A 10,510-nucleotide genomic window follows, 5' to 3' on the forward strand; every position below is an offset into this window, starting at 1 on the left:
AGTTTCTCACCCTAACTGAGTGACAAAGACTGGCTCAGTGTTTTGACTGATGCCAGGAGGATGCTCTGCATATTTACTGCCTGTGTATTGATTGACAGACTGGTGGAGGAGGCTATGAGTGGCAAATATCTGGACAGCAGTTTCTCTCTGCCCTGCCATCCAGGCCTAGACATCCCTCCAGAGATCATCAGCCCCTTCACTTCCAACAGTCTTAAGGTAAACCCAGCATCATGCAACACACACTGCACATTTCTCATGTCTGTGTCTCTTCAATCTTACTGCCTTGTTAATTCCAGCCTCTATTAGAGGCAGAGGAATTCAATAATTTTACTAGCTGCAATGTTATCCCTCTGCCCCTGTATCCTGTATACCTGTTCACTGGTCAGGGAATTTATGGAATATCATTGCATTCTCAGATGTTTTACCCCACAGGAAAGTGGTGAAACTTTATACATCCTCTGAAGTCAGATAATGCAACAAAATTGGATTTAATACCACTAAAAGTTGTGGGTGGCTGTTTTCATTACGGCAACCTCAATATAATTTAAACCAGATTGCTCACCCAGTTAGAATATCAGCTTTAAATGAATAGTTCATTTTATAAGCAAAATAAAATGTCACAATATGCAGTATGAAGATGGGTTGAATGCCTACTTTAGCTCAATTTCAGAATAAATTGTACTTATTAGTTTAACATTATTACTTTTACCCCTGCCAAGGTTGTTGTTGCTACTGGCATTTGTTTGTTCACAGCATAACTCAAAAAGTTATGAATGGAATTATTATTATCTTTTTTTTTTTTTTTTTGGAGAGGTAAGTTATGGGCCACGGCACAATCCGCTAGATTTTGGTGGTGATCTGGATCATTATCCAGATCCTGGAATTTCTTAAGGGATTCTTCTCCATTGTGAGATATTATTTTTTGCTTCTAATTCCATACACAATGCCTACAATGCTTGGACAAAGATTGCACAGTAATATCTGCATAAGATCTACCACACACCAAAGTCTGATCTCGGTCCAAATAATAATAATATATCCAGCTGTGGTGATCCAGAATGTTCTAAGTTATAGGGCTCATGGAAAACTTGCTACTGCGAGAAAACAAATACAGGCTTGCAACTAATATCAAACTAAGCTAGATCCTGAAATATTGTTTCTCTTGGATAACTTTAAAACTAGTAGTAGTATCATTGTGATTCCAAATGCTAGGGGTAGGTTTTCATGGTCAAGGATTATGAGGTTCAAACTATCATGGGAATATTACGTATAATGGCTTTATGGGGAAACCGAGCTGCCTTGGCAAACGTTTGCGATTTCTGAGTGCTCTCTAGTTAACATATGTTTTCACAAAAACAGACAAAAATCAGACCAGTTCTTCTGTTTCTGAAACTTGAATGTCTTTTTCCATTTTATCTGTTAGGGGCTTATTCTCGTCCTGACTTTAGCCTTACACACTACATTGTAATCATGCCTGATTCACAAGGTTTGTCAGACCTAAATCCCAGACATATATCATTGGCCATGTATTCATAACCTCTCATTTGTAGCCTTAACCTAATCATAGTTATAGGACCTGAGGAAATGAGAGAGAGAGAGAGAGAGACACTGGCTCAAAGGAAATTCTGCACGTCAGTTACCCATGGTGGGGAAAATATTTCACATTCACTCAAAGTGCATCTGAAAGTTGGCACCTTAATTACAGTGTTTAAAAAGTGAAGTTGCAGTGTTAAATGTGAAAATGATGTTAATTTTTGAAAATGTGTATTTGCCTGCCTTTTAGCAGAGATGTTAATTAATACTGAGGACATTCAGTATTAGAAGCTAATTTGATCTTTCTAACTGCATGTGGTTATTAAAAAGGAAAATTCCCTACATTCTCTCTTCAGCTAAACCTACAGGATTGCTAATAAAGTCATTTAGTGCTCTTGCTGTTGTGATTTACCCCCTTTGTCCCTCTCCCCTCTAGTTCCTGCTGTTACTGGGCTGCTTTGCTCTCTTTTGGTCTCTCTACTACACACTGGAGGTCACACTGGCCCACCTGGCCCCCTTGGGCTTTCTGTGCTGGAGCAGGAGACAGGGAGGTCACCAGGCCAAGAGGGGGCCCCGAAGGAGAGGGGTGGAGGAGGCACTGATAGAGGAAGAGGAGGAGAATGGGGAGGAAGATGAGTGGGACTCTGGGGTGGAGTTGACTGCAGTGCTGGACTGTGAAGCCAAGTCGCTGCTTTTCAATGGAGAACAGCAGATTGCATAGCAGTGAGCCAGATGATGGTTCTAAAATCTCTTTGTGTCTGAGTTCAGAGGACATCTCAGGCTTTCACCTTCTGCGCCTCACCCACTCCTATACTGTTTCTGACCCAGCATTAACCAACATTAACTGTGGTGATGCCGGTGACAAAGTACATTGCAGATGAACTTGGACTCTTTGCTCCTCCTCTGCATTCCCCAACATGTGGCCTTCTTTGAAAATCTGTGTTTATGCTGTGTGTGTGTGTATATTGTATGCCTGTCCCCTTAACCGATATTCTCACAAGGACACAAAAGATGAGGAAAATCTTCAAAAGTGAGAATATTTTCCCAGTCCTGGGGTTAAAATCCCCATCAGGATTAGGTTTGTATTAAGAGTGCAGGTCAGACATGATAGAGTTTAATGTACCAGTGTAATTGCATGTGTGAAAGTGTGCATACAGGTTTATCTGTGTGTAAATCTCCACCAGCTGAGTTTAGGACTGGGTGGACTGTACAAACATCTGTGCGGTCTTTCAACAACAAGATTGATAAAAACATGATGTGCGCTGTAGAAGGGTACAAATCTGCTGTTTCAGTGTGTGAATGAGTTTGTACTTCCTTTAGTGTATGTGTGTTGTGACATGAGTGGGTGTGTCTGAAATATACTGTACAGGGTCTTCCATGAAGAAGTCCTCAAATATATTAAGAAGGTGCTGATGTATTTTAAGAATGGGATTTATTTTCTGAGGTGTTATTTAATATTAAGATTGGGGTTATTATCTGTGGCTTATCAACCAACTACTGATAAAAACTTGAAGTGGGATTTACATATGTATTTTTTATGAAGTGCAATATACACACAGTGTGTGCCTCCAGGACAGATATATACCGATTTATACAAAGCCTTTTAAGAGATAAAGAATTCTAATTTTTTAAATGTAAAGGAGTGTTTGAAGTGAAGTTGGAAACTGTGTTTTGCCGTGCAAGTCACAGATTATCTAGATGATAATAAAAGGCTACTGATGGATTATCCTCCTATTATATGCTTCTTCTTTTTTTTTTTAAAGATATGCAAAAATGCACTTTGGGAACCAATGAAACTTGGCTATTAGTGTGTTATGACAATTTTTAGCCCCATTATTGTGGTTGAAGATATACAGTAATACCTATCCACAGTGAAGCTGTGAGCTAATGCTAATGTTGGCATGCTAACATAGGTGTAAATGTTTCCAGTTACTGTATCCTGTTAGCATGCTAACATTGGCTGACACTAACCCTAAACAAATTGTACAGCTGAAGTTGATAATTTTGTCATTAGTTCTGTTATTTGCTAATAAACCCATTAATTGGCAGTAAAGAATTAACATTTCCATCCCCAGAGCCACCTTGCTAATATAGCGAAAAGCCAAAGATAAACCCAAACAAGTGATTATCTTTTTAGAATGCACAACAACATATACATATGTGCCACTTCTCAGATGTAAAATTCCCATACTGGCAAAATATTGAAAAATTTATGTAGTTAAAACTGGTTTGTATTTCTCAAGTCATAAACGATACTCACGTGTCTATATGTACATAGAGACTAATCGTTTGGTGTAATTATTCCTCCTCTTTATAGTCCAAAAAAAAAATCCTTACTTAGCCAATTCAAGTAAAGGAGCTGGTAATATACATTTTTTGCATGCACAATGTATGGAGCATATTTCAACTCAGTTTTATTTGTGTAGTGCCAAATCACAGCAAAAGTCATCTCAGGACACTTTACAAAGGTCTTAAGTAGTGCAGGCATATATCGTGACTCAAAAATTAGCTAATGTTCAGATAAACCTAGAAATTAATGAGCTTAATCTGTAAACAATCTGATCTCAAGCATAACATGGTGTGGGCACAGCAAACAGGAAGTGAAACCAATTATCGCAGGAACAGGAAACAGCAGTCCTCCAAGGAAGTCTACCTTTTTCATATGGGCATGTGAGGACTACTTTAGACATACTTGAAATATCTTTGAACCTATTCTTTAAAATACTATAGGTAGTTAGGTATGTATGTTTCAGTCTATGATGATAACCCTCCCTTTTCCCAAAACGGTTACACTGAAATTCCCCAAATCACAAAGTCAGTTCAGCGATGTATTTCAAAGTCATTATTTAATAAGACAATGTACAAAAATATTGGCACTGATACAGCAGGCGTAGCATTGTGTAAATTGGAAAGTGTTGGAAAGAATATCCCTTCTGTAAGTTATGTAAACAAATTAATATTTGTGTCAGAATCCATAACTGATATTTCTAAAATCTTATAAACAGATGCCATCATTCAGACATTTGTTATATATCAATGATGAAACTATGGCCAGTAATATGTAATACGAGTGCTGTTTCATATTGGGAACAGCTTGACTTTGGTACATGGTTATCTTGATCTTTTCACCTTGACAGCAACATGATGGTCATTTTTACAATTACTATTTAATTAAGACTTAAACATTCAGTTGTACTGGTCCTAACTGCAGTGGGAAGGACAAAGCATGATGAGCTCTACAAGTGTCACCAGTGAAAGCATCTACCTAAGGGATTCAGGACAAGTGTCAAGAGGAGGGTACTTGTTAGGAAGTTACTAAAAGATTTGATGATGAAAAGGGAGTTGTAGTAAACCAGTTAGCAATTACAGGCTCTAAGAGGGTGCTGGGGGCTAGAGAGATTTTGAATATCTGTGGCTCAGTGATTTTACAGGATCTGTCGGGGCCGTCCATAGCTCATGCCCTCCTGACTGGCTCCCTTATTCGACCCCATCTGTAGGCCAATCACATTTTTGCCAGCCTTCATCTGCTCATCGCTGAAATCTCGCTTGTTCTCCTGTGCTTTCCTGCAATACATCATTGAAAATGTCAGTAAAGTGTTAAAAGTATACCTCATTAATGATGATGTATTCTAATTGAGGTTGGTAAGATAAAACAATTCAGTTTCACAATGAGACTCACTTGAAGAACCAGTTAGGGTCCCCATTGTATGTGCCTTCATTCTTGGTGACTGCCAAACTGCCCAAAGCTGACAGGGTCCTCTGCACCGCTGCTAGGTCCTTACCTGTCCCAACACACACATACAGTCAGGATTTTTAATCCTCATATGCATCACATCTGTTATTACATCACAATATTCTATCTTATTCAAGCTTTTATTTTTCATGTATCCTACAACCAAAGTACGAAAATAAAGTCAAGCCCTGTCTTCTAGCATTAGATGTTTACAGTAAGCCAGAATTGAAGACCAGGAAACCCGTCTGACCTTCCCAGAGATCAACTGTCTGGAACATGTCAGTCTTGGTGACGCCATACTTTTCTGCAGCGTTGAGGAACTGGGAGATCTGCTCCATTTGTTTGAAGGCCATGGGTGAGCTCTGGATCTTCTTCACAGGTTTCTCTCCAGCAAACAGACTGTTAATTAACTCACCCAGGACCTGGAGAGACAAGATGGAATGACAGAGGGTAGAAGTGAAGAGAAGGGGAACAAAGAAAGGAGAGTCACAAAAAATTTATCTCACTGCAGCTTCTAGTAAAAACAAGCAGACTCGGTGTACCCACACAGCCATCTTTCAGCCAGGCCTGGAAGCCCAGTTTTCCTGGCTCTGGCTTGCCCACACCAGAGCCACACTGACGACTGATCCACTCCACCAGGATCTGCTCCAGCTCAGGGTCATATTTGCTGTCAATCTTATCCTGAACCTGCCGGCTCATGCCGTAGGATGGGCCTTTGTTAGCCATGCCGACTCCCTGAGAGATGAGCATGAAATGGAGTAAGTGGGATAAGTTTGAGTAGGAACGACAGACAGAGAAAACAGAGAGAAGGGTTTAGGTAGATGGATGAGAAATGCAGAGTGAGAACACAGGCAAACAGGACAGCAATGAGAAAAGCTATTAATGAAACACGTAGGAAACCAGAATAACAATTTACAGCAGTGTGTACTGTTTATTCGTGACAACAACCAGATTAGATAAAACTATAGATTTCTTGCTTTAACATTCAACTATTACTATATTTTAATCCATTTTGTTTTTAGGAATTATAAAAAATACATTGCAGTTAAATTTGAATGTAGCTATATGCCAAAGCATGCAGAGATAAAGGTGTACAAAGACAAATACAAATACTCCTTCCATATGTATAATGTGTATAATATTCAGTCATATAAACACACTGAAGACATGCAGATTAAAAGCGTGTTTACAAGCATAAATGCTCAGCGCTCACTTTCAATACAGAACAGTGACAATGACAGCACTGTCTCCAAATGCACACTGCTTAGACCTATCAGGACGTGTGTCCGAGGCAAGGTGGTGTACAATGGGAGCTCTATCACAGCAAGCTGATATTTTTTTGTTTTTGCATATGGTCTTCTTTTGCACACACAGATGCACTCTCTCTCTCTCTCTCTCTCTCTCTCTCTCTCTCACTCTGTCTTCCTTTTGGTCTCTGTTTACGCACACACTCACTGCAAGCACATTTTTATTTTTATATGCTTCTCTATTGCCTTTGGGCCAACAGCCAAGTGCAAAACCCATATCACAGTGCTTTCTGCACCACCCGACCTTTGTTGCCATCTTGATCTCAGGTCACTTCAACTTCCTGTTCCTGGGGGGGTTCAAAGTTCAAATGTTAAGAGGTTAAACCCAAGATCTGACTGGAGAAGGCTTATCTCTGGCCTGGAATGAGTAATGGTGTTGCTAGGGGCAACAATAAACCTCTTTTTATGAACAATACACAACACAAGCTTTGGGGTCTTTTTTTCATTGGTCAATTAGTTTTTCCAACAGTATTTACTAACTGCAGAAAGTGACAGAATGAACCATGTGGTTCACCAGCAAGTTGCTAACTATGTCTGTTGCTTGGTGCTAGGAAGATAGTGTGCATTGGCTTTAACAGAGGTTTTTCAGCTATTATTTCTTTAATGTACTTATAATAGGTAAACATTTTAAAGGATACCTTTAAAGTAGTGAGTATTATGTAAAGAGGTACATATGAAACACCAAAGTATGGCTTACATTTTGTTTGACCTTATCATTTATAAGCATCTTCATCATTTCAAGTGTTAATTATAAAAGAAATGTCATTTCTGTTTTTTTCACTTTGTGGTACTAATAAATAAAGCATATAAATGCTTGTTCCACCACAGCAAACTGATCAGTCTGAATATTGGAGCCTGCATGCCAACGGCATTAATGGATTCTTGCCTAGGGTATCCACAGAGTGTTACCACCATCTCTGTTTAATATTCTTTGCATTCCCTGTGGTGCTTTTCCAGGCAGCAGAAAACCAAAAATGCATGCAAGGCAATGCTCACTTACATAAAACCACAGGTTCAGATACTATATTCTATTTTCATCTGCCTCTTTTTCTCTTTTGGTCTCTCTCTCTCTCTCTCTCTGGCACACACACACACAGACACACATACTCATGCCCCTTTGTTATTCCCACTGATGTACATTGTCAGTTAATCATTATTACACAGTAATGTTTGTCTGGTATTCCAATAACTTGTCTTTTTCCACACTGGCCTAGTTCTTGGCCTCATAAACAACTCACTGGGCCATAACTGCAAATCACACACACTACAGTCTTTGTTGGGTAAGAAACAGAAGTTATGTTGTCCATATTGTGTAGTCAATGCTTTCTTGTGTCTTGTTGATAGAAGAGAAGAGAAGGAATTTATGTGTACTCAGGGACCCGTTGTTATGTTTGGGACTCGGCTCAGGTCTGATAAGTCAGGATTAAACAAGCTTCTGTGCTGTTTGCTTCTGCTTAAATATTTAGGACATTGTTCACTTGGCATATAATACAAGAACAATGCCAAATCTCTTTAAGACTGCTTCTTCAGCCAACATAACATGGACTATCTACTGAAAGCAAGCAATGGTTTATCAAATTCTAAACCTTTTCATGGCATTACTACAACTGTTTCTGCAATTTGTTATGCTACAAGTACTAAAGCTACTACTGCTGCTATTGCTTGTACACTTACTAGTGATATTAGGACTATGAAAACTACTTTTGCTGCTGTTACAGTACTGCTACTGCTGCTACAGTGTTTGCTAATGAATTAACTAAAAGCTGTCAAAACAAAATGTACTAGCCTACTATAAACTACTACAATTCCTACCACCAGTTTTGCTTCATGTACTATTATTGTCTTGAGTTGTTTATTTATTACTACTACTAATGGTAATTATCAAAGGGGTCTATAACATTATGTAGAATAAAAGTAATAAACTTGAATATATGGACATTAAATAAAGAAAAAGGAATCCAATATAAAATGTAAAATATGGAGGAACATTTAAATAAATAACTAAATAAATAAATAAAAGCAAAAATTGGATAAAACCACAGATGTCAAGTAAAAGAAAGCTTCCTGTTAAAATTCCCAAAGTGCTATATCCCACAGATCACCTCCTTCCCTCCATCCGCCATCTTTCTCAGTCGTGTTTTTCCTGCTTTGTATTTCTATTACCATGGTAAATCTGCCTATTGCCAGAACAGGAAACCAGTGTGTGTCGTGGCAACTGTGGCCTCATGTGGCCTCACCTCCTTTAAAGCTAACCAGCATATAATGTTTTGTTATGAATAAACTGCCTGGGACTTGTTCAGATATAGTCACAGAGGATGGGGTTAGATAAAGCAGCTAACATTTGGTTAGATTAAAAGTATATTATAAAATTCAGTAGTGTTGATGTCAGCGGAGTCATCCGGTTTAAGGATGGCCTCCCTGGTTGATGTCTGGCTCTGGTTTCTGTCGGCTGCACAGAAAACTCTTACTTTGCTCTCGTTTGACAGACTGAGCATAGGAAACATTTTCTTAAACTGTTGCCATAACCTGATTAGTCTGGCAAATTTGATAAAATAGCTGCTGCATGTCTGAACTAATGTATTGATGTAGATAGTCTCTGATTTAGCAACTCAAAGCCAGAGCCCCTGCACCATTACATAGATGTGATCAGTTTCTTGCCTTTAAATCTACTGTGCCTCTGTGTTATCCTGTGTGTCTGTACTGCCACAGGATTAGCAGTGTGGATAGTGTTAACTGCTCCTGTTGCTGCTGCCTGGAAGCTGAGCTGCCCACTTTCCCTCTGCTGGCCTGGTGTTACTGGAATCACTGGATGTGCCATCTTTAAAGATTCACTAGTTATCATCAGTCCAAACATCACAGCCAGGTTTTTAGACTATACAGCATTTGTGTTCATAAAAAAGAATGAACATTTGGATGGTTTTAAATATCTTCTGTGGAGATATACTGTTCATGCTTGTGTTAATATCTGTGCATTTCTTTAATATTCTTTTGTTCTCTGCATCTGCATTTGTATCCTCATTAGGAAATGAGGTGTCCTTTCATGCCTTGTGAACTCAAGCTTCTAAAGCCCATGTATGGCATTAGATCATTTGTTTGTACAAATGAAAGTATGACCACTGACAGGGATATGCAACACTGTCTTGCTCAACTCTCTGTTTCTCTTCTCCTCACTTTACATGGAAAACATTTTAACTGTCAAATAACACCTGGATCATATTAACCACTCACTCCACTTGCAGTGAGACAGTTCTCTATCAAAAATTATATGGATACCCCAATAAAAAGCAGATGGTTTTTGTTAAACCAGATTCCATATCAAAACAGCACTTTTATTGTACTGAACAAGTGACTAATACCTGATCCATTACATATAAATAACATAACTACCATAAGCACCTACTCCAGATTGAATGCAACAGTAATTCAAACAGAAGACATGATATCCATATAATCCACAGAAACACCTTCAGGAAACTTCAAACTTAACTTTAATATTCAGTACATATGTGATAATCACTGTTTAACTCAGACAGACCTCTTGTCTGACCTCTGAATAATTGCCTTGCTCTTATTTTGAAAAGACTACAACTTTTGTTATTGTCATTTTATATACAGACATGGGTGATGCAGACACTTCTATTCTGATATGACACTAGGGAGGCATCATGCAATCAAAAGTACTATTGACTATCTATAAAGTAGCCACATGTCCTAGTGACTATCACAAATCAACATCAGGAGCTTTATCCTACATGGAGGAATAAAAGAACAGTATACTCACTATATGAAGGAATAGGTCAGGTCTCTGCTGGCCACTAGTGCAGCGTGTAGGGTGAGTGTGGATGTTTGACTGAGTGTTTGTATATGCCTCAGAGGGACCACCCTCCCAAAAATGCCAGCTTAAAAGGGCCAGATGAGGCTAGATGACTTCACTACA

The 10,510-nt window shown here is 38.8% G+C and overlaps 2 protein-coding genes across 3 annotated transcripts in view; one reads left to right on the forward strand and one right to left on the reverse strand.

Moving 5' to 3' along the window:
• pcsk7 (proprotein convertase subtilisin/kexin type 7) overlaps window positions 1–3,256 on the forward strand; it is an 18,973-nt gene extending 15,717 nt beyond the window's left edge. Inside the window, 2 exon segments of the mRNA XM_020587039.1 lie at window positions 99–216; window positions 1,970–3,256. Coding sequence (XP_020442695.1) covers window positions 99–216; window positions 1,970–2,254 — 403 coding nt within the window. The 3' untranslated portion in view covers window positions 2,255–3,256.
• Window positions 3,257–4,362: 1,106 nt separating this feature from the next.
• On the reverse strand, window positions 4,363–10,504 carry tagln (transgelin). 2 transcript variants are annotated; one of them, XM_020587449.1, is made up of 6 exons: window positions 10,355–10,504; window positions 6,818–6,860; window positions 5,813–6,001; window positions 5,517–5,688; window positions 5,213–5,315; window positions 4,363–5,097 (listed from the first exon to the last, which is right to left on the reverse strand). In XM_020587449.1, the coding sequence occupies exons 2-6, from the start codon at window positions 6,827–6,829 to the stop codon at window positions 4,959–4,961; spliced, it is 615 nt and encodes a 204-aa protein (XP_020443105.1). In that variant the 5' UTR covers window positions 6,830–6,860; window positions 10,355–10,504; the 3' UTR covers window positions 4,363–4,958. The 2 variants fall into 2 exon arrangements, with proteins under 2 accessions (XP_020443105.1, XP_020443113.1); XM_020587457.1 differs by lacking the exon at window positions 6,818–6,860.
• Between the last annotated feature and the right edge of the window lie 6 nt (window positions 10,505–10,510).

The sequence above is a fragment of the Monopterus albus genome, unplaced genomic scaffold (assembly GCF_001952655.1).
Source record: "Monopterus albus unplaced genomic scaffold, M_albus_1.0 scaffold8.1, whole genome shotgun sequence".
NCBI classification, from domain to species: Eukaryota; Metazoa; Chordata; class Actinopteri; order Synbranchiformes; family Synbranchidae; genus Monopterus; species Monopterus albus.